This window comes from Aptenodytes patagonicus, chromosome 1 (assembly GCF_965638725.1).
Source record: "Aptenodytes patagonicus chromosome 1, bAptPat1.pri.cur, whole genome shotgun sequence".
NCBI classification, from domain to species: domain Eukaryota; kingdom Metazoa; phylum Chordata; class Aves; order Sphenisciformes; family Spheniscidae; genus Aptenodytes; species Aptenodytes patagonicus.
The window spans coordinates 45,362,469-45,387,545 of record NC_134949.1 but is presented as its reverse complement, the minus strand read 5'-3'; the positions used below and the strand labels follow the sequence as shown (position 1 = coordinate 45,387,545).

At 36.2% G+C, this 25,077-nt stretch overlaps 1 protein-coding gene across 8 annotated transcripts in view; it reads left to right on the top strand.

Annotated features, from left to right (window-relative positions):
- The window catches only part of PPFIA2 (PPFI scaffold protein A2), a 356,055-nt gene that overhangs the window by 307,839 nt on the left and 23,139 nt on the right, over positions 1–25,077 (top strand). For all 8 annotated transcript variants that reach the window (XM_076333728.1, XM_076333719.1, XM_076333708.1 and 5 more), the window contains 5 exons: positions 1,229–1,466; positions 4,156–4,185; positions 5,084–5,214; positions 5,484–5,638; positions 10,410–10,503. In XM_076333728.1, coding sequence (XP_076189843.1) covers positions 1,229–1,466; positions 4,156–4,185; positions 5,084–5,214; positions 5,484–5,638; positions 10,410–10,503 — 648 coding nt within the window. The remainder of the gene's footprint in view (positions 1–1,228; positions 1,467–4,155; positions 4,186–5,083; positions 5,215–5,483; positions 5,639–10,409; positions 10,504–25,077) is intronic.

The following is a 25,077-nucleotide window of genomic DNA, read 5'->3' as shown; positions in this document are numbered from 1 at the left end:
TCTACAAGGATACTCTTATAAACTGTACTGCATTTCACATTTTCGTGGTTTGTTTTTTTCTTTTTCTTGACAAACACTATAAGGGTTTATCAAATGATTAGAGATACCAAAAGAGATTAAAAATGTATTTTGCCTTAGATTTGTTTTATTTACAAGATGATTCAGAATTTAGATTACTAAAATGACAAAGATTGTTATAATTGCCTTTCAAAATATTATTTCCCTTTAAGTTTCTGCCATGCTTCATTTCAGAAAGAACTGCAGACATTTTATAGAAATTTTGAAATGGATGTTAGGGAAGAAGATTTATCACAGCACAGGAATTTGTAGGTTTCTATTTCCAGTGCATTACGTTATTATTTTCAGTGCATTTTCACTTATTGTACTTGCTTCATTTCACTCAGAAAAGCCTGATTCACAGTTTCAGCCTCCTCAAACTTCGTATTCTCTCATTTAACCTTGATCCTTCATACTTTTTCCTCCTCTTCACAAAAAAAAGACCCCTAATATGGGGTTATGGGCAAAGGACTTATAGACAAATGTTTTATTTTAAACACATTTTATCATTCTAGGTGCATTCACAATTACAAACCAAAACTAAAGAACCCAGTGGAAGAATCCTACTGAGGCTATATATGTTTAAGAAGCTTATATTTGTTGTTAACAAGAGAGCTATTTTAATGAAATACACTTAAAAACTCAATGCTTTAGAAACAACTGTCATTTTTTCATCAATTTGTAGGTATGAAATGGACAAATTGTTTTGCATGTTCTCTTGTTTTATTAATATGGATTATTTTAGCAATCCCCTTCTTAAAGGCCCAATTTCATTTGACTTTAAATTTCTGTTTGTGCTTTAGCAACAGAAAATCAGATGAAGCCAACTTAAGATTGGAATTAGTTTCTTATGGTAAATTGGATTGTTAACCCCGCCCCCCCAATACTGTCTCCTTTGCAAAGGAACCAGTCTTCCTGAAATGTCATATGTCAAGTCTTGTTGTTGGGCAGATTCTTCAAACAGTTGTTGAGGATGGAGGAATTAAGAAAAATAATTTTATAATTCTGGTGATTAAAAATACCCTTTTCGATATTATTTTGGAGTTGATCTATGCTATTCATGTTTGCTTTCTTTTTCTTCTGAACCTCATTTGAAAGGAAACATTTTTTTACTTTTGCTTTTGGGGCATGCAGAGACAAATACAACCGTGTTCTTCTTTTATTTAATAAGGTTAATCCAAGAAGAGAAAGAGTCGACAGAATTGCGTGCCGAAGAGATAGAGAACAGAGTGGCCAGCGTGAGTCTGGAAGGCTTAAATCTGGCCAGAGTCCACCAAGGTACCTCCATTACTGGCTCAGTGACTGCATCGTCACTTGCAAGCTCATCTCCTCCCAGCGGACACTCAACTCCTAAACTCACCCCTCGCAGTCCAGCCAGGGAGATGGACAGAATGGGGGTTATGACGCTGGTAAGAAACTTTGTGATACCAATTTTAGGTGTGATATTTCTAGTATTAAATACTTCATCTTTTCACTGTATGAATGGCTTATGTCTCTAATTCTTTATTCACCTCTTCATCATACATACAGATGGCAAATTCCCTAGAATATGGACGTTTGGGTGGTTTTGGTTTTTGTTATTGTGTTTTTGAGCATTGCATGATTCACCAGGGACACAATGATCTGAGGATCAAGGGCCTTCAGCACACAGGCAGTGGAATTAATAACAAACAGAACTGATCATTGGAATTACTGTAATCAGTTTATGTGTAAAAAGTGTTTACTAATGAAAAGCTCTGAAGTAATACAGTTATTGCACAGTAGTCTGTGGGACTATTGCTGAATTCAAACCTCCAAGAAATGTCTAGAAGACATTAAAACCTTCTACTACTTCATGTATATGATCATTTTGATATACTTCTATATTTGGTATACTATTATACTTGCAGCATTTTGTATGTATTCTTCATGACAGTATATCAAGCACTTGAAATAAGTGCTTTGTTTTCTAATAATTCATTTAACTGATATATTTCAACATTGCAAGCAGCATACATAGATACCAAGCCATCAAATTATCATGCAAAGCATTTCTAACATTACTGTACCTTTGAAGACATATTCTGAAATGTCTGGTTTGATTTGAAAAGGGATTTGCAAAAAATTTAATTTTGGTCCTAGACAAAAAGAAACAGTGCAACAGTCAAGTAAGTGAAGGTAGTATGTGTCGACATATTCAAGAGGTACAATTCTGATATTGATAAGGGTGCAGTGTTCAGTGTGGGCTACTAACCAGTTTGGAGCCTGGGTGAATTCATCCCTTTAAGCACTAGGAGAGAATCAAAGCAGCCCACTCTGCTGATCTCTACATACAGTGAGGAGAATAGGATATGTGTAACCCCATTTTTTGTTTGCTCTTTCTCTGATAATCTGAGTGTCATCAATGTCCCCTTGTGGTCCATTCCTGGGAAGCAGCAGTGCTGGTTCCCTGTGGAGCCTCTTAGCAGAGGGAAAATGAGGTTTGATCTCAATCATAAAGCAGAAATTAATTCTCCTAGCTGAAAAGGTCACCAAGAACAGCTGGGAGTGGAGCCTGGCTGTTCATTCTGCTCAGTTGGGAGTAGGGACTTTTGTCTACCATCATCTAGCCAAGTACTCCCTTTTCCTGGGAACTGACAACTACTTGTATTCACCTCTACCCCTCCCAGTTTAGGATGGTGTTTGCTGTCTTCTTGGGAACTAAAGACAGCAGAGAGGAGGTCAGGGCCAGCAGTTGGGGCAGACTCGCACTGATTCTTTGCTGCCCTCAGTTTCCACTGCTGAACAGCAGAAATGAAAATGTTGGTGACGCAAACTGTTGTGGAGGAGGTGGGTGCGCAGGCTGCCGCGGTGCCACCCACTTCACCAAAGCAGCACCTTCCCGAATATGCAGTTTGGCTCCATTTAACCAGCCATTTAAATTAAGCAATCTGGCTACAGATAAATGGCAATGGTTAAACTGACCTTCCAGCAGACACCTGCACTGCCTGGTTGCCTTGATTTGGACACAGTAGCTTTGGGTCAGTAGGTTCATCAGATTCGAATACAAAATTGACAGCAGAGCCTCTGCACTTCAGGTTGCCATGACCTCACTGGCACCCAGCTCTAGCTGTGCTAAAGCTCAGATGGATATGTCTGTATGAGTTGCAGTTGAACTTTTGACATATCATAAGCTGTAGAAGTAGCACCCCACTGCGTGCTCAACAGCACAGCCTACAGCTTTGCTCACCCTTGTCAGCCATTTCACGACACTTCTGCCCTGCACTGTTTCAGCAGCAGTTCAGTATTGAATATCTCCTTTTCCTTACTGGCTGGGGACAGACACAACAGGCTATCAGACATCCTCTAAGTGGAAACTTTGAGTTGGGCTCTGTAGAGGTCTGGTCTCTAGAGCCCAAATTGCCAAATGATCCTGTAGGGGTTGGCTGGAGGAGCAGTACTGCATCAGTTTCCACAGCCCAGGTCCATGCAGTAAATAAATTCTGCAGAGTATCTTCAGCTTTCCTTGAATGAATGAGACATCTACCAAAAACAAAAATGAAAAGGGGGTTGAAAAAGACACGTTCTAGCAGCCTTCTACTGCCAAATAATGCTGCAGTACAGAAGATGAGTGAATTTGTATCCGTTGACTGAAAATGCCAGTCACATTAATATGGGATAACTGGAGAGAAAGACCCCTTTTTCAGACATGGTATTTGTTGATGATATTTTGTGTTTATACTTGGTGAGACACCAATACATTTGTAATATTAGATAAAGCTAAAAAAAAAAAAAAATCTGTGTGGGGCTAGTGGAAGGATTTATATGAAAACTCCAAAAATTAAAAGTGCTACTATAAGCTTGCAATGTCCTATTCTTTGCTAAGCTTATGAAAATGAAGGTGATTGTAACTTTAGAAAAAATAGCTGCTTTCCCAGAATGGCATATTTGTCAGGGGTTATCTTATGATATGACACCAAGTATATAATTAGTATATAATACAGATAGTATTAAATTAATTAAATCTCCGCTTCCCACTTCTGAATGTGAGAAGAATGAATGTGTGGCATTTTGTTATGCTCAAATAAGATTTATTAATCTTTCTTTTTTTGTTGTTGTTGCTTTTGTTACCAATCTAAGCCAAGTGACCTAAGAAAACATCGGAGAAAGGTATGATACTGTGGGGGTTTTTTTAAGTCTGGGAGAGCACATTTATCATATTCCTCTGCTATTTAGATAACAGGGTTCCTTGCCAGCCACTGCATCCTTTCCGCTCCTTTTCATTCGATTCCTGAACATAATCATTTTAATCCTACCTGGAAAGGCTTTCAGGGATCACAGCTAAGCCATAGAATCAAGGCCCACCAGTGATATCTTGGAGTAGTAGCCACTACGGCACAAACTTAAAGGAACCCGGTTAAAAACAAAGTGTGAACACGAAAGAATTACCTTCAAATGTATTTTTGGCCATTATTCTTGCTGGAGGAACCAGAGTCAGATTGCTTGAAATCTTCTGGAGCAATATAAAGTTGTTTACAGAATTGGCACTGAATATGGGATTTATCTTTACGTGAGAGGAGACGGCATTTACCATAAATCATTATATTCTGTGACAAAACTTTTTGTTCATGCTTATTTTCAAGCATCCTGACCATTCTGTTAACAAGCTATGGAGAGAGTGTTCCTGTTTATGTCTGTATTTACCCTCTCCCTTACATCCCTGAGAAACTTTGTTTATTTGAATAATCCTGTTTGTTTAATGCAAGAGACCTGCTCATGTCTGAGGTTATTTTCATGTTTAGACCTTTAGTAGATCAACCTGTTTGGCATAAAAGGAATTAATTTCTTCTCCAAGTGTAATCTCTTTTCTTTCAAATACGTACTTTAATCTGCCATATTTAGGCAATTGCTCTTTCCCAATAGTCTCTTTCAAAAATAGGAATCCTTACAATTTGCTCAAAAAATTGCACTTCAATCCATACATGCTTCAGTTCATTTGACAAATTCGTGCAGCGTATGTTGAAACTTTCTTGAAAAGCTAATCTCTCATGGAGTCTCTCTCCCCCAGATTGCAGTAGTTGAAGAAGATGGGCGTGAAGATAAAGCCACAATCAAATGTGAAACTTCTCCTCCCCCAACACCCAGAGCTATCAGAATGACTCATACCCTTCCTTCTTCATACCACAATGATGCCAGAAGGTAAGATATTTGTAACATGAATTGGTAGTTCACTGTTTTACCGCATATTATTCTTTTCAAATCACATTTTTGTTTAACTATTCCAAAATGACCTGATTTCTTCACGTTTCTAAATCATTTAAGGAAGAAGATGTGATTGTTTCACTTGTGGGGAGATGATTACTGAAGTGTAACCAATTAATTTGTTTTCAGATCTGCTCAGAAGAAAATGAAAAATTACCTGCAAATTTTGACGTTATCTATTCAATTGCTTTGTTATCATTTTGTAGTAGTTTGCCTGCTTCACTGGAGCCAGACAGCATTGGTCTTGGCAGTGTCAATAGCAGCCAGGACTCCCTGCACAAAGCTCCCAAGAAGAAAGGAATCAAGTCTTCAATAGGACGTTTGTTCGGTAAAAAAGAGAAGGCTCGACTTGGACAGCTCAGTAAGGAATTAGTGGTAACAAGCCAAGATCACCATTTCACAGTCGTTTTTCCATTTTTAATTTTGCTTCTTTTCAGTTTTCCAGTCTGCTTATTTTTCTCTTTAGTCTGGCAGAACCTTCCCATTAAACTTCATTGCTATCAGCAATTATATTTGTCAGGCGTTTGCTATGACTATAATGCAAATGAAGAGAGACTTCTGGCACAAATTACTAGAGTCATCCTCTTCACTGAACCTACTGCTTCAATACTCTCTTGAATTAGCATAAAAGTGCTAACAGTGTATTCTTAAATAATCAAAAGAAAGAGGAGGTGAGAAAGTAGTAAGTAATAAACCACTATAAGGGGTGTAACTGTGATATGGAAGGTCCTTGCAAGTAAATGTAGTTGCTTTTCAGGTTTCATTGTGTCAATGGACGTCTGCTAGTGCCTATCGCTGAATGTCCTCACCATACTCTTTCCATTAGCTATGCTGCTCACAGCAATGCTTTGTTTTCTTCCTACTTCTTCTGCCCTTTTTCGTTGTCAAGACTTTAGTCTAATTCATTCCTACTGAAAATTTTCCTCTGTGATACTCTGTAGGATAAGTCTATACCACATGCAAAAAAAAAACCAGTCGTAGCATAATTTCATTTAACTACCTTAGGTAGCATAAGCAATCGAAGGTGAAGTGAGAGTCTTCAGCAAAGGCTCATAGTCTGCATGCCCAGATGGGCAAATACATCCTTAGTCTATGTTGCTAGGCTATCTGATTTAGCTAGATTAAGATTAGCATATATACACATGCCAACACAAGCATCAAATTGGTATAGATGTGTCAGTAAAATAGAAATACTAGCTCTTTCTTAGTCACGAAGATGTCACATAGTACGAATTTGTGAGGCACTAAATTTTTACTGCCATGGTGACCACGTAACACCTGTAAAAGAATTTTAAGAGTTTGCAGTAACTGTAAATGCTTAAGCAATAGGTAAGCCTGAAATTAAAAAGCTAAATTCATATTAAAATATGTCCTTATCACAATTAACAAACCCATCACTAAAATCATACAGAATAAAATAAGGTAATATTAAGGTAAAAGTATCAGAGTAAAATCAAATAACAGAGCATTCTCCATTTATACTCCAACCTTTCTCCTCTCTGCCTGTGAGAACCTTGTGTTCTTGAAAAAAAAATAACCAATTTCTAATCGCATTTTAAATTACCTTTTTTCTTACAATGGGAAGAATAAAACTGATTTATTCAGTCTTTTTCATAGTTTAATGTATTTCAGAATCTATTAAATGAGTCTCTCAAGCACACCTTCATGTCAACATCTGCACTGATGGAGAATTTTATAACTTTAGACTGCGTTATTAATTCACATTTACATTCCATAAAACCAATTTTATTGATACTGATGGATTATGCATAATAATCTATGATTTCACAGTAACTCAGGAACATAGAGGACAAAGATGTAATAAATGTGTTGGTCTTCCCTGCAGTTCCTTGCAATGTGGAACAAAAATAAAATAACAACTTTAAAGATTGTCTCAGGAGCAATGTAATCTGGCAATTGATTAATTTCTTAATAATACGCAACATGAGTAATAAGACCTACGTATAATTGGATAAAGCCTATTTGTAATTCCCAACACTAGCTCATGAAATTGCAAAAAGATATTAGTGAAGATTTGCAATTAAATTAAATTTCTGTGGCTTCCATCCTTTAGCTCAACAGCAAAGATTTCAGTAAAATGCACATTTTAATTAAGCAAACTAGGTTTACAAGCATGTATAAAATTAACAGCAGGACTGTTAACTGACCGAAAATTAGGAGCAAAATATTTTTAGAAAATGAAACAACGTTGAGCAGCTGAATTATAGAGTAGTTTTTCTCATCTTAATTTTTAAGATATCAAAAGAAAAAAAAAAAATTGAGTGGCAGTTTCCATTAAATGGCAGTACTTTAAAGCCAAAACAAAATTTAAAGAACAGCAATCATGGTAGTGCTTGAATCAATTCCATGACAGGTACACTATCTGTGCAGATATATAATTAATAGTTCTATTTATAGTAAGATACTATATCACAGAAATCTAGATAGTAAGTCCTATCATCACTGCACTGCAGTATATTTGTATGGTTTTCATAACCTAAATTTATAATGCAAAATCAATAAAAGAATCTCATTTAATTCCTTGCTTAAATTAAACATTCTAATTTGATATAGATACATACTTGTTATATTTTTGAATATGGAAAATACCTTTTCTTCAATAGCACATCAAATACTGAAGAGGTAATAAAGATAATTTTGAGCCTCAGAAAAATTAATTTGTTTTCTTATCTGTGTATTTGCACATGCACACAATTACACTTAAAGTTCATGTCAATGCAGAGAGGATATTAGGGATCCCAGTGATATTAAACCTTGTAAGTACACATAATACTTCTGTAACGGATTCTATAAAATCTCTAAAATCACATGTAATATATACTCATATTTAAGAAGCAATATTGGAACCTCCAAAGTTTTATCACTAACTTCAACAGAGCCAGGCTATCACCCAAAAGATTTCCTTGCTCTGCGTGCCTTGCAAAACTCTGAAATTATTAGTTTTTAATTGCTAAACTTGCCAGAGTTTCGGGTTTTTATAATTTGCTACTTTTTACCATCTCTGCTAAACCATTTTGTGTTATTGTTCAAAGGCAAATTCATGCCTTAGGAGATCTTTCTTAGAATCAAGATTCGGGATTTCTAGATTCTTCAAGATTTCTTTTAATTATTGGAGAAGGGAGAAGGAATGTTACAGAGAGCACAAGTGCCTTTCATTTCTTTTTATATCTATTTGTTTGTTTGATTTTAAACTTATCCAGTCTTCTCTCTCTTGGGGAATACCACACTAGACACTTAAATATTCTCCCCATGTTGCATTTTAAATATTCCAGTCCCTAAAACAAACAATACGTTGCAGGGATTTTTAGCCCTGCCCAGGCAAGCTGATCTGTATGGTGTATGCAAAGGTCAGCTTGTTAGAAAACATGTATCATGGCAATCTGCATGCCTAAGATACTGACAGGCACAATCACTACATCCAATACAACGTACCCAGGGTTATTCAAAGGGCCAGATGTGTTTGTCTTGTGGTGAAGTCCATTATGCCAAGAACACTTTCCAATCTGTGATAAACACTCATTGCACTACACCCATACCCTCTCTAGCTAACATACTGTGAGCCGCTCTCTCAGAAGGGTGTGATATATTGATACAGCAGTTTGCTAAATTAAAAACTTACTCCAGAGTCAGCAAGAAACATTTCACGAGATACTCTGTAAAACTTTGAAAGGCAGATGAAGTAAAGCAAAGTATACGTTCATGTTTTCTGCATTTGTGATTGGAGGTATCATTCTCATCATGAGACTTGCAGAAGTAATGTCCTCTTTTATAAAGAAAAATTTGGTCTAGACAAGCAGGAGTGTTAAAACTACACTTGCTTTGAAAGGACAGCTTAAAACCAGGCTTTTCTAAGTTAACATCATAAACATGATACAGCAGTAGGTTTTGCTCTCACTTGATTGAGGTGCACGTATGAATGTGACTTGTAAAAGGCTGTGATGCTATTTCACTATATAACATTTACGCATTATTTTATGGTTAAAATCAATGAATCAGAATAGAAATCTTTCAATTTATACTGTGCTTTCTTAATTATGCCAATGTCCACTCTACAATCGTTCACCATCCATTAGCTGAGAAATAAAAAATTTCCATTGCCAAATGGAGTTAAGCACCAACATTTACTGCACTGTTGTCTTCCTTCTTGTGCCAGTTACACACCTTCTGAATAGCAGCACAGGAGGAAAGCAGCCTTCAAAGAAGTGCTGCAGCCTTTCTGTCTGCACGTATACATGTGCAAATGAGAGGACAGCGTGGAGCCAGAACCAGGAGACTGTACTGACAGCTCCATGAGCAGGTCCCTTCTTCCTTGAATCCATGCAGCGATAAAAAAGTCAGAGCATCTTTTCACTTCTGCACCAGGAAAGTCATGTTAGCGGACATATTGTGTGATCAGCATGGATCATACCACACCAGTCGTGTCCTTAGTTTATAGTACGATTTTATTTTGGTCCAGGTGTCCTGGCTTACTGCAAGCTTCACTTGTCACTCTGTGCAAGTTATTCAAATTCCCATGACTTCGACAGGAATTAGATGCCTACGAGGCACCTCCAGGGAGACCTAGGAGGCTTTTTATTTCTCTGACAGATTCTTTGCGTCATCTCTGGCTTGGGAGTTTGCAGAGATAACATCAAACTCTCCAAGACTATGAGAGCTAAATGAAGACTTTAGTATTACAACATTAAGTGATGCTGTATTACATCAATAATAATGAGACGGTTCTTGAGATAGCACTTTGATTTGTACATTTCCCAACTAAGATTAAAAAATGGTGAGGGCATTGCTTACTTAGGACCATGAGACTGAACCTTAGGAGGCAAATAAAAATGGGCAAAGGAGATCAGGCTGCTCTTCTCATACATTTCTGCTAAACACAAGGAGGAGGAACCAATTTTTCCCTCTACTTCTACTCTTTTCCATGTAGTAAACACTTGCCAGAATTTACTTCTGTAGGTGATAGATGTTCTCCAGAAACACCAGATGACATGGCTTAAGGAAACAAACATAGATAATGGTGACAGGTGGGAGGAGGATTGAAGGGTTGAGGAGGGGAACAACTGGCAAAGAGCTATGGGAAAATACAGTGGGGTTGGGTTTGGTTTGTTTTCCAGGAGGTTACATGGAAACAGAGGCAGCAGCTCAGGAATCTCTGGGATTAGGCAAACTTGGAACCCAAGCAGAAAAGGACCGAAGACTAAAGAAAAAGTGAGTACCCTTTTCATGTGACTTTCATTGGCTCAAACTTGATTCACATGTCAGGTTTTGTGTTGGTTTTATGCAGACATGTAAGAGAAGCAAGACCATCTACTATGGCAGTTTATCACTTAGCGTGCTTTTTTCCAGTGTAAAAGTTTTTAAAGCTGCATATAAAATACAGGGAAAAATATTTAGAGTCTGTCAACTGTACAATAGTGTTTCACTTGTGAAAGAATATAGGTTTATGAGAAAGACATTTTCTATTTCACATTGTCATTAATTCTGTGCTGTTTGCCTTCTGTGCAATTCTTAAAAAATAGGCAGGCATTTAATGACTCACTACGTAGATTTTTCAGAAGGGAAAAAAAGATATTTTGCATTATCTGTTGAACACATGATTATTTCTGTCTATAGAAGTCAAAGGCTCCCCATAAACCCTAGCAGCTTCACTTTCTTTTTGCTTGTCAGCAAATGGCAACCTAGCTTTTTGTTCGCGTAAATTATATAATAATTTAATGCTGTCTTTGGTGCACCTCCTTGTAAAACCAGTACACTGACTCACAGCAGCTGCCAGAAGCTAAGGAGAACTATTAAAATAAAGCTACAAACACAAAAGAAACCTCTTGGCAGCATCACAGTTCCAGTGTAATTAAAGGGTGTCAGAGAAAAAAGACGGTACTTAAAAATGACTTTGCAAATTCATTCTGTAAACAAACAGGTTTATTTTTCATCCATAACCATTAACTTTAGTGCTATTATTTGGATTCTGAAAGCCTCGTTTTTAAAATTTGTAGGGTTTTCAGGTTTCTTTCAGTATTTTAATGTTCCTTTGCAAAGTTTCAGGAGAATTTGCAATTCTAATCCAAAGAATCTAGGGATAATGTTTCAACTTCTCTTTAAATTTACGTGTAGAATATTTTTAATCAGCTCCTGATGAAATATAACTTTAAATGTACACATCCATGTAATGTACAAATGTAAGTGTTCCATTTAAATCCGCCTCAATTTAGCAATTAAAGATAGAGAAGCAGTCATTCATTGTGCTAGCTGAGAGAGAAGAAACATTTTAAATTCAATTAAGAAACTCACAATAACATTCACAGGGATATTGCCGTTGATAAGTCTTGTCCCTGTATTTCTTATCTATACGTTTTCATCACTCGTTCGTCATTTAGAAATATATGGATGTAAAGAGTACATTACTATGCTTTTTTACTAAATCTAGAAAGCATTTTTGAGACCATCATTACCATTCGTAAAGAATATAATTGAATTTTCAGCAGCCTATTTTTTGCAGTCCCTATTTATCTTCCAGCTCTGAGGACTGAAGGTACCACAGTATTGAGATCACTTTGAAGGGACAAATGTGTTCACTTTGTTCACTTTCTCATATGTTAGTTCCTTAAACTGGATGAAATACCATAAGCCTCAGTACATACTACTGCATACATGACATGACTACTTCATATATGACAGTGGCTACCAAGTTTTGGATCTCGAAATAGTAGGTGTACAGACACTCTGTTATTAGACTTCTGTCTAATCTCACACAATTAGACTTTTCCATGCTTTCTGCTTTTCAAGTCTTTCCTTTTTTTCTCCTGTGTCTGTCTGTCCTTCGTTCTTTATGGATTAGATATAACCAAAATGGTCTCTGGTGGAAGGAAAGTAATCTTTCCTTTGTGGCTATGGCTATTCATCTAGTCTGAACTGTATACTATTTATCCTAAGTATATGTTATATGCCTATGTCATGAAGATTTTTAATTTTTTCCCCATTCCTTTAGATTTGTCTGTCATCATAGCTTCTCACTTAGGAATCCTTACAACTGCTTTTAAGATTTCTCTTAAGTTACTATCAGAGAAAGATTAACAGATATTGCTAGTTTATATATATATATACACATATAAAAAATATACTTGTAGAGGAACTGTAATATGGGAGAAATATAACATTTTGTGCTAGAGATAATTCAGTAGAATCTCATGTATATGATAGTCATTAGGGTGCCAAGCTATCAATAGGATGTAATAGAATTAACATTTCCGTGTAAAAAATGCAGTCACATATTTGCATGTCTTACCTTGGAAAGTATTAAGTTGAAACAGTCCAGAAAGTCATTTAAATGAAAAATTTGTCTCAGAAGGTCAGATTTCTTTTTGCCAACACTTAACAACACCTAACTCCCTCTGGAAGTAGAGCCTTCAAATACATACAGTAGCTGCAAGATTACTGATCTGGGTAGTGCAAATGGGAATACTATGCTGTGTAACATTAAGGATGATAGTAATGTGTATGAGGTCTTTATAAGAGGTATTAAGAGAAGTCTGAGAATCGTTTGCAATCTCATGATATAGCAGTAAGATTTAAGTCCAAGCATTTGATTCCTTTTTACTGCTAAACAGGCCCTACAAACCTGCAGAGACAGTGAGCCCCGTCTCTGGAACAGTGAGAGCAGAGCTCTTCGCCTTGTAAGGATTTCTATGGCTAGTTTGGATTAGGACATAAAACCCCAAGAGAACCAGGCCCACCAGAAGGATAGTTAGGGGATAGGCTAAAGCAGGGAAGTACTCCTCTGTATTACGTTTCAGGTCTGGGAGAGCTTTCTTTATGTTGGCTTTGTTACTTCCTTAGGAAAAAAAAAACACAAAACAGTGATCCCAGAGCCAATTCCCTTTTCTATAAAGCAGGAACAATACCACATACTGAACTTGTGTTTCTCTCTTATATGCGTAAGTCAAGTGAAATGGCTTTCAGCCCTGTTAACAGCTCAGTGAACTTCTCTTTCAGTTCAATGGTAGTTCTGGTGCAGGAGAGCAAGGATTCTTCCCTTGACATGAAACCAGAGGTCTGATTCATCATTGTGATCGACACATTCTCACAGTACTCATTAACGTCACCAGAGTTTACAATTAGCTTTGAGTTAGTAAACTAAAATTCGATAGAAGTTCTTATAAAAGGATGGATTCCTGTTAAAATGTTATCCATGGTATTTCTTTCAGTTGAATTAATCTCTTAAGTGAAAAAAAAAAAACTTAGAATGCTAAAATTCTAATTTTGCATTTTTTCAATGTATTCAACTTCATCGGTAATTCAGCAAGGATGCCCCTACCGCAGGGATGAAGCAGCATGATGTTTGAAATTGTCAGCTGCTGCAGCCAGTAGGTACTAATGGTCCACCAGGTGTCCTGGCCACCTGCTCCCTGAGTAGCAAGCATGTGCACTGACCCTGCTCTAGGCTCATAGAGTTACAAACACACTGCAGTGTGCTACACTATTTTAGAGCAATTTACATGCAAAGAATAGATTACTGAATAATACATTTCACTCTGAAAAGTTTCATGAGAGAATATGATAATTTTGGAGACCAATTCTCTCTCTGGTGATTAGAGTGTCATTAACCTAAATGTCAAAGTTTTCCTAGTTCTTGCTTAGAAGATGCTATTTAGATGTAAAATTTCCTTCAGTTTCAATTGACTACTTAGGCATCATTAAAATGTAATTAACAGTTTGTCTCAATGATATGCCAGACATTTATAAACCTCAAACAAGAGTCTCTATTCATCCAACATTTGGTTATTACAGTAGATTTACTAGTAACAAGTCTTTCTCCTAAGGCATCAAAGAGAAATTAAGGAAGCTGTGTAGAATTTTTTTTATTAGACCCAACATGTTCCTAAAATCATCTGAAAAGATGAACTTAATTTGCCTGAATCATCCATAGATGTTTACTCTCAGACATTAAATATATGACAGCTCTAGTTAGTGTTAAAACTTCAAGTCTTACTATTTGTAAATTGAGCATGCAGTCCTAGAAAACAAAAAATGAATGTTGGGGTATTTAGAATGTTTAGGGTGTTATTCCATTATTTGGTGAAAATAAGTGATGTTGGGGTGTGACAAATAACAATACACTGCATTTTTATTACTTAAACTAGCCTTTCTATTCCACTTCACTTGTTCTATACGAAAGCTGTTAATATTTTGTATATAATGTCTTCTGCCTTTTCTCTGACTCTGAGCCTGTTTGCCTAACGAGTAGCTTCTTCAAGAAAACTCAGAGTTTAGGACTAAAAGCATTAATGGCGCTGATACCCTCTATGTCACCATTACATTCATTTGAATCCTCTAATGATTCAAATAATTTGCACTGATCTAAATAATAAATTTTATTTAGCTAAGATATACTTTCCAGAAGGCACCCATCACTGAAATAAGGAATGGAGCTTTTCTCTTAGTACTTTTTTTCTAGTGAGTAATCAGTCTCTCTCTGAAAAATGGTTACCTAATTTCCCCTGTGAAAAATGGTTACCTAATTTCCAATTCTGAATTTTGTAGGTGCCTTTTCTCCTTGAGTGTGTATACACTATCCCAGCTGTTCATAAAATCATCCTTCGTGGGTGTGTTTGCACCAAATAATATGACAGTGCACAATAACTTGGCCTTGGCATTCACTCAGGGTTGTCATGATAGCCCAAGCTGGGACCCAGCATAGGAAGTTTCAGGTCAGTCCAGTTTGTATCGCAACTCATAAAGGTTCGCGGAGCGTTTGGACACAGGCATAGTGTCCTCTGGGACAGCAGAAGTTGATCAGCGTGTGTCCCACAAGACAATTCATACCTCAGAAAAAAAAGTAGATAACACTGTGCCAAAAATCAAATAATCTGTATCCCCCTTAAAAATACATATCCCCACTGACCTCAACTCAGGTAGCAAATTAAGGCACTTAACAGAAGCTCTATAAATGTTTTACTGTTCTTTTCACTAAAATACTGTACGATGAACCCTTTGTAAAAGTCGTCTTTAACAATGAACTCAGCCAAACTTGAAATATTATCAACAAATAGAGCCATGTTTGCTTCCCTTTTTCTATAACTGTCCTAGTGAACGTCAATTGTATTCTCCTTGTCCGTAGTTTTGCTCAGGATTGATGTCAAATCGTCCTTACCCAGAAGCCTCACTGGTGGCAAATACAGCTCTAAAGAGTGTTGCTTTGTCTTTCAAAGTGCAGTACAGCTCTGAGTGCCAGTAATATATATCCTTTTCAAATGGAATGTTTGATTTGATCTGCAACAATATGCAATGTTGCAGCAAGTAAGTATCCGCCTGAAGAAGGAAGCATGCTGAAGAGAGACAAGACGTATATGTCTTCTGTGTTGCTTAAAAGCATGTAATGGTTGGTCATAATCACTGATATTTTACAGGATGTGTTTATTTCATCCTGTGCAAGGCAGCAACATAAGGCAAGGTTTGAGAGACATTTAAGTGCTATGTAGTCCTAGATTGCCACACGGAGGTGGATTTGACCTTGTGCATGCTGCTAGTACAGTTTGAGATTGGCCTATGCCATTGCTTCCTCAGCAATCCCAAATACAAATTATTTCCATGAAAAAAAATTTACATGCAAGTCAGCTAGCCTGAATCATATTGACAGGATTCCAGCCCAGAAGCTGATAAATTCTCCAGTTTGTTAATAGGAGCGTTCGAATAACAATCATTACTTACCTCATAGCTGATGAAATAACTGCACTGTATCACAATGCTATCACTCCTAGTCATCTGGCGGTGTTAGGATAAGTCAAGAGCAGAGCTTTAGCTTCACTTTTTTTCTTCAATTTTGTTTGATTTGACTCTGGACAAGAATCTATTAATTCCACATTTCCAAAACAAGCTTAAGGTGTGAGGTTTATATTTTCCAAGGAAAATCAATGTAAACCATTCTTTCCTATGAAACTGTTTGGGGGAGATTTACTCCACAGGTATGGGGGTTTTATTTGCCAGATAGAGCCTCCTGCCTTCAAGTGGATTGCAGAAAAGCCTTGATATGCCAGGACACATACATATGCTTACATACATGAATAAAGACTTGTAAAATCAAGACCTAAGTAATTCTCATATGTAAAATTATGGTGTAAAAATAAATTCTTAGTATTCATAGCCTTATAATTAACCTTGCAGAGAGAACTGCAATGCTGTTAAGTCTCCGCTGACTACAGTGAATATGAACAGAAGAGCATGTTGTGTTAATTGACTCTTCTTCCTTTCTACCTAGAAAAAAAAAGAACGATAAATGTTGATAAGTTCCTTTGATAAATTTGACAAATTCCTAATAATGCTTCAGTCCGTTTCTTTTGTTGGTTTTCATTTGTATATATCCTTCAAAAATTGGGAGATGATAGAGTGAAGTCGCAGAAGATAGGCCACATGTTGTGATACTCCACATTTAAATAAAATCAGTAAAAGAAAACAGAACACTGGGACTTCCATTTTTTACAGGCAAATCTAAGTTTTAGAACCCTGTCAATAGGCTACTTGAAAAAAGGTCTAGGTAGACCTTTTTGTGGAATAAGTGTTTGAAACGCTGTAGTTATTTAGTTGCTTTTGAATCCACACAATGCCCCTTTAATTAGGTTTTATGTGTGCAGCTGCAATTAGAATTTGACATAGTGTATTTGTGACTACAAATAATCTCTGTCTTCTGCAGTATACAAATAGCTGTTTCTAATTATTTTCTTCATTGCACACATTTTGAAAAAATGAATCCAATTGGATTAATTAAGGTCTTTTTCTGTGCCATCTATCTAATGTTCCTGTATACATAATGCTTATTAAACACCATTATATCCTAAACGTACATGATTTATTTTTTTACAGTGGCTCTTAAGAATACAATGCCTTTTTTTTTCCCCCCAGTCTTTCATTTACTGAATCTTTAGGAAAATTTAAGTTTTGCATTTAATTTCTTCCCTTCCTATCTCATCTATGAGAAACTACCTGATGTTGTTAGTAGCTTTCAGACTGATCTTTAGTTCTTCCTCCCTTTCTAGCAAACAATACTGTGTTCAGTAGCTATTATTTTCTATTTTCTCATTCCGGTGGAGGCAGGAGAGGTATTCAGTGTTCTGATATGCAGTTTAGGATTGTCTGCTGTGTCCACCATGATTTTCTCTTGGCTGGATTGGTGTCTAATCCTTGAGACATACATAAAGATGAATTTTCTTTTTTTAACTTAATTCCTTTAGCAAACATTTTTAACACTTACTGGAGACCCTTTCAAATCATTAGTCAGTCAAAGCTTTTGCAATGTTAAAAATTTATCCTGCTATTACATTGATACTTGGAGCCTTTTTAGCATTACAAATGTAAGGATATATGGGTATTTATCTTGCAGAGGATTATTAAACCTTACTAGATTATTCTGAGGATGAAAAAATTGATACAACATATTTTATTCTATATCGAACTCACATATTTTTAAAAATCTTGTATTTTTAAAATAATATTTTTATCCTTTGCCAAGTTTTTCTTATGCTTTTCCTCATAAAAGATAAGGATATTTGTATCAACAAGTTGCAAGTTTTTAATCAAACAAAGCCCCAGTCCCTGCCTTATCTACACATATTGGCCTATCTATTGCAATTTGGGATTTCTGGATAAATGTAAGCATCTACCCTCATGCATGCAGCTGGCTTTCTAAACGATGATCACCAGCAGATGCAAATATCCTGTCAGATTAACTGTAGAATTAGGGTTTAAGGGAAGAATGGATAAAACACAGCAGAGGAAAAAAATTCTACATAACTTTTAGTTTAATATATGTCTAAGGGAAGTCGTTGTGTTCCTTCAATAAAATGGTGATAAAATGGTTGTCTTATGAAAAGGTGAAAGCTAGAATTTAAAGATCCATTTTTTTTCTGCTGTATTTTATTATTCTGTGGACAAGATGCTCAGAAGGAATGTCCCTTGATCCTCTGCTTCTATAATGGGGGAAACTGGAATGGCCTTCGGGACCCATAAGTTGTCCCCAAGCGACTGCAAACTGCCAACTCATTAAAGCTGCCAGAAAATGACTCGCATTCCAATTAATCCCCCTGTTTATTTCTCTCTACCCATACCCAAAGGAGTGTTCAGAGGAAGATGTGAGAAGTGGGAGTTCTGGTTCAATAGACTCTGGAAGGTCAAAGCTTTTCCAGCAAAGGTGTTCAAGTCAGTCTTTACAGTTAGCTCAGCAGAAAATGAGCATGAATCATGAATGCATATTCAGTTATAGTGCTACTTCCATCAGATTTGGTAATTGTTTGAATAGTTCTCTAGTCCTTTATTTATATTGCATACCTTCGTTGTTCTTCCCTTCCTTAATTTTCCTTTCCTAAACTTTCTGTGTATATATTTGTCATTTGTTTCCATCTACTTTTCTGTATCGTACTTTCTCTCCTCTCTCCCAGCTGTTCTGCTGGTCTCACACATGTGAAAACAAAATTTAAGATCTTGAAACCAGCACCCTCCTGAACTCACTGAAATGTCTGCAACCTCTTCTTACTGAATCAGAGCACAGGCTTTTCAGTCCCAAGTTTTCTACAGCTATATCTACCAAGCATTTTTATATCTCTGTAAATCATTTGTTAATAGAAATATAATATTCTGAGATGTCTGGGTTTCATTCAGGCATATAATTTTCTTTTTATGATGGCAATTAAAGGATGCTGAAGAAAGTTTATTATCAGCAATGGCATCCTGCTTTCTCCTACAGATACTGTTACCAATTATATTGGCAAGAACAGTAGTGGGCAAATCACTCACGCCAGTATTGCTACTAATCTAGTGTTAGTATGACTGCTGAAATTAAAATACTGCATGGCATAAATAACCATTACAAATGTTAGTCATCTATGTACGTGAAATCTGCATATTTAAAAAAAAAAACCACCAAAAAACCCCGAGTCTAGGTCATTTATGATTACTATGAGATATTTTGCTAAAATATTAGTAAAGTGCACATAGAAAAGTAAACCTTGGTTTGTAGTCCACTCAATTTTACTGTGTCTCTATGGTAATTTGCCGAAATCCACAGGTTTGGGATTTTCAGGATTTTTGGTGTTACACAAAAATCACTATGAAATTCTTCAAATCAGGGCAAAATGCTTTGATTTGAAAAATCTATTCCACATTCACTGTGTTTACAGATCTTTGGCACAAATATGTATTGCAGGTGGAAGATGTGCTGTGCTGAGTGGTACCTAATAAATAGCCAACATCAGTTTAATGTAAATCTCATTTTGACAGATGCATCTGTTCTTCACAAGAACATTTAACTACTTTAAAGCATTCAAAGACCAGTTAGAAAGATTTCCGTAGTAATAAAGGTGGTATTATTTTATCTATCATATGATTTATTTTTTTTATGGACTACTATATGTTCATTAACATTTATGTGCTTTTTTTTGCATTCATCTCTCTCCATCTCATGAAAAGCATATCTGGGTAAGTTAAAACACCATGGCTGCTGAACATATTCATTTTCAGCACCATGTTTATTTTCTGTGTTTTATTATTTCTTTTTGTTTTTCTGTGAACTTTATGTAACAAATCCATGCAGAAAACTGACCCAAATGAAAACTTTCAAAGTATTCAAAAATAATGGTAAACCTCAAGAAGCATACACAAATTCAGGTCAGGACTTGCTGCTGCAGGGCTTAACAGAATGGATTAACTACTTAGAGATAAATTCCGTCAATTTTTTTAAATAAACACATTTTGGGAGGTCTAAAGGCCAGAATCACAAAGACATTTGAAAGTTTGTCAGTGGAAAAATCTTGAGAGTGAAGGCCTAGATCAACAAATGTTGTTAAGGCATAAATTCTGTTTAATTAAATCACAGAGGACTCAAACTTGTAAACACTCTAGTAATCCAGAGTACACAATTTCTTTTTTTCTGTTTGAGCCCTCATGCTCTGTAGTACCACAATAATATTTCATTTGTGCATATAATTTTACTATTTTCTTTTTCACCAGTTCATTTTTTTCTGGTTTGTTTTTTTTTTTAATTGTTAACCTGATAGCAAGTTTAAAATCTTCATCTCCTCTGTGATCTATCGTACAAATGTTATTTTCTTCTTGAATAATTTTTGGAAGTTAAGGAGAAAATTTCATCCGTTCAAAGCATGTATGAGCTATAACTTTCTAAAGGTGTAAGGATAAAAAACTCAAAGATAACAGGGATTACCACATTAATTTAGAATATGTGATTATGAAATGGCTTTATAAAAATAGATTTGATAACATTAAATCAATCTGGGAACTCCAGGGGGTCTCTAATGTAGTACACTACATACAAGATTGCAAGGCTATGTATTATGTCTGTTTATTTCACAGGTGTTTTATTATTTTTTTAATAGTAGCTCTCTGCAGCTCTAATTTGTTAGGGTCTGTATTAAGCATTCCTGAACATGCTTCACTTAGCTTAATATATGTCTTCAGAAAAAAGAATGCTGCCCTTCAGTTTACATTTTGCCCTTAAAATGTACACCTATATAGAATAATTACAGCATTGTTAAACCTGCTTTGCTAATCTGTGTTATCTGGGATGCTGTTAAATTTCAGGTTATACTTCCTTGTTTTATAGATTTAAAACCTTTTATTTATTAGTTGCATCTTGACTTCTGTATTTCAGTCATTTTTTCTGAAAATTCCTTAAAGTTGGATACAAAACATATTGAAAAAAATGGAAATTGAATTTTGTCCATTGTTTTCAGTCTGACTATTATATCAAGTATCAAAAAGGAGAAAGAATGAGGATTTCAGGTCATTTAAAAGCCAGGTCACTTAAGTGCTAAAGTTGAAACAAGATCTGACCCAGTTTCCAATTAGTGCAGTCTTTAAATCAGATGAATCCTTTCAGATTAAATTAAAACAGCATTATATAGCAATATCAAGTCTGAGTCTCTTTTTTTTCTACTTCCTACTTTAGAAACATTTATAGTCTTACAGAAAATAAATAGATAAAATATAAAATGTCTAATAAAAAATAACAAGTTACATCATTATTAATTTACACAAATTCAACTACCTTATTTTGTCATAAAATGACCTTAGCTACAGGATTCTAGCCTCTCTTAAATATTTAGCAAATGACAATAGAAAAGATAAAATCCAAATCCAGCTTAATTCATTAGAAATGCTCTCTCCTGAATTTTGCAGTCTTTGAATGTGAGTATGTTAGCTTTCAAGAGGCAGATGTGTTTAATCTTAACTTGAAATCATAGGATTACTCAGACAAATATAGCAGATTTGGTCTATTGTTTCTGTCTGTTTCTCTTCTAGAAACCAATCATGTATAATATTTCATTGTAAACTAAGCATTTTAGTATTGGTGGTGATAATAATCATGATAGTGTCAGTAATAATAATAATAATCAGAGGATCTGCTAGGTAAACACTTTCATCTGTTGAGAAAAAGTCTATGAGTAAAGGCCATTTCATAGAATCTAAATTGCCCGTTACAAGCAGAATTTATTTAAAAATTTTGGCTATTTTACAAACTTGATTTGGCCCTTGACTTCACCGTGCCTCCTTTTCAATTTATCTCACATTTATGATTACATTTTAACGAAGAGACATTATAATATGTGCAATATAATATCCCTGAGGACTTTTCATGTGAACCCTACTAGAACTATCAGAGTAAATGCTATTATTTGCAGAAGTATGAAGATCTGTGTTGAAAAATTGTTCAAGATTCATCAAGACAGTGTTTGGACTTTGTGTACTACACAGAGTGTTTGCATTATGTGTATCAGAAATCATAAGCTGTTATTTCTTGTTTGCTTCATGGGGGGGAGCCGCATCTTCATAAAGAAAATTGAATGTCATGGAATGACATGCTTTAAATCAAGATCTTGTTAACTTCCTACACAAAGTCTATTTAAAGATGAGTCTTATTTTTAATAAAGTTCATTGAGTTTTATGCAGTGAGTTGGTGAGGGCTGCTGATACTGAGCTAGGATTTTCCCAGTGCAAGGGAAGGATATATATGAAATAGAAAATTTGTTTATAATATCAATATCATAGTTTTGCTCTTATTTTCCCCCTTCCTCTTGCTCCCATGTACCTCTGCTGTCCAGAGGGATATTGAAGCATTTCATAGTCCCCGTGGTATGAGACAGTTGTGCTCTCAGCTTGGTAGGTTGATTTGGGCAGTTGTATCTGGCTCTCAGAAGAATGGTGCTAAAGAAAATGGCCCACTGTAACAGTATCTTTAGGAAGTAATTCTGGGGAGGTTTAATCATCAGAAGTCAGTGCTAGGGAGGCAACCCCGCTTCTCTGACACACAACTCCACAATACAACTTGACATGATGTGTTTTGTGGGTTTTTTTTTTTTTCCTGTCTTTGATAAAAGAGTGAAGACAGCCCACTTTGAGGCACTGTCTCTGAACAGACAAATACAAGCATCTCTCGAATTTTGGATGAATGCTAAAAAGTTGATGTTCATGAAATTTCCTGACTTTGCAAAACCAGGCTCAGGGTAATGATACATTTTAAATAGCATATTGCAGTTACTCCCGTAATGTCTCCAGGAAGAGGGTTTTATTCTTGAACAGTAATAATGTTATCTTTAAAAATACAGCTTTAATTTGGAATTCATTCCAGTGGTAGTAAGTGGTTTAAACCGCTATCTGCAAAATAATAGCATTTATAGTAATGCCTAATTAATGTCAACTCTTCCTTATCAGCTTGTTTTCATACGTTGCAAAAAAACTAAACGAGCATGGAAATAATTACATTTTAATTCCCTACCTCCTTACTAATGCAAAGTGGACACATTGTAATACGTAGTACTCGTCTGACGAAGTCTTAGGAGGAGAAAATCCCCACATTCCCCTGCAAAGCATCTTCCAAATTAGAGAAACTGTATAATGCTATTCACGATCTCCAAACCCTATCTTTGTAATGAAAGGAAGAGGGAGTCACACTCTTTAGGGTACTCGTCCCTTCTTCCTCCTGTGATCAGTTGTATGTTTTTGTAAGGAAAACTGAACTGCAGTCACCAATTCTCGTGGTTTAACCTCAGTCGGCAACTGAGCACCACACAGCTGCTCGCTCACTCCCCCCCGCAGTGGGATGGAGGAGAGAATTGGAAGAGTAAAAGTGAGAAAACGCATGGGTTGAGATAAAAACAGTTTAATAATTGAAACAGAATATAATAATAATATACAAAGCCAAGTGATGCACAATGCAATTGCTCACCACCCGCCGACCAATGCCCAGTCCCCAAGCAGCGGCCCCCCCGGCCAGCTTTCCCCAGTTTATGTACTGAGCATGACGTCACATGGTATGGAATGTCCCTTTGGCCAGTTCGGCTGCGCCCCCTCCCAGCTTCTTGTGCACCTCCAGCCTTCTCAGTCGGTAGAGCATGGGAAGCTGAAAAGTCCTTGGCTAGTGTAAGCACGACCAACAACTGAAACATCAGTGTGTTATCAACATTGTTCTCATCCTAAACCCAAAACACAGCACTGTACCAGCTACTACGAAGGAAATTAACTCTATCCCAACCAAAGCCAGGACACCAATATTTGGCTTTGGGGACTTTCTGTTTTCAGGAAGCCAGTGACTATCCCACAAGGACAATAGTACATTCAGGCTGTTCTAAAATATTCGGATAATATTCCAAAATAGGCAGATCACTGGATTCATTTTTCTGATGATTTGTACTATTGATCAAAACGATACATGTTTTTTCCTACATGACACCTTTAACTTATTTTGAAAGAGTGGAGTTTCTTCTATAGTGCTAGTTCATGTCAAAAAAACCTAGAGTTTTCTTTGACTGCCAACTAAAGTATATCTCTCAGTCAAAAAATAGAAATTCTGGGTTTAGTTCTGGTTTAGAAATTAAAGGTTCAGGTTCTGCAGATCTCCTAGTGTGTATTAAAAAATAGTCAAAGAATACTGTTCAAAAAATAAAATATAATTTAAATAAACTTTAGTATTGGAGAGATGTTTAAACAAAACATCTGAGGGAAGGAAGTATAAGTTCTGAAGAATAAAATTCTTTTTAAGGGAAAGAATTATAAAAATCCTTTTAGTATTCCACATCAATAAGTGAGGCACAGGCCTTATGGTGGCTGCATTCCCTGTGCATGTCTGAGTAAAGGATTTTAACTTTACATTAAAAATATTTTCAACCCAAAACACTTTCCTTCTACATGCCAAGACCCTTTGGATCATGTTTATCATACTGTAGTCTTTGGATATAGCATATATATATAGGGCATCCCATTTCTGGCCTGGCCCCATTTTCTTCAGCCAAAATCAATAACCACAACTATATTTTCCTTTAGCTCTGTGAGCCAGACAGCCTCTGAAGTATCGGAAGTGCTTTCCTACTCTGGGAGAGCGTATTTGTTTGAGAAGCACTGGAGTAATGCTAAGCCTCCACACCAAGCCTCATGCCAGTTCAGATGTTGCAAAGTCACAGAGGACTCCCTAGAAATATGTACTCTATAATTCCAGCATAAAGGAAGTAAGTTTTTCATGGAAGTGAGAGTTTAAAGTGCCAATGCCTCTTCTACAGGCACCTCAGTTCCTGAGGCCACACAGGGATTTAACACCAAATCAAAGAAATAGGCTAAAAGTTCCTCCCCATCTCCTTGTAGACCACGTGCTGCTGCTTTCCTGCTTGGAGCAAGAGCACAACACAAGCGAGGAAGGCCAGTGGCCCTCAAAGCCATAATCTCCTTTTTTACTTACTGTGATAGTCAGCCCTGCTCTTTCAGCTGGTATGGGTGGAGAATACCCCAGATAAG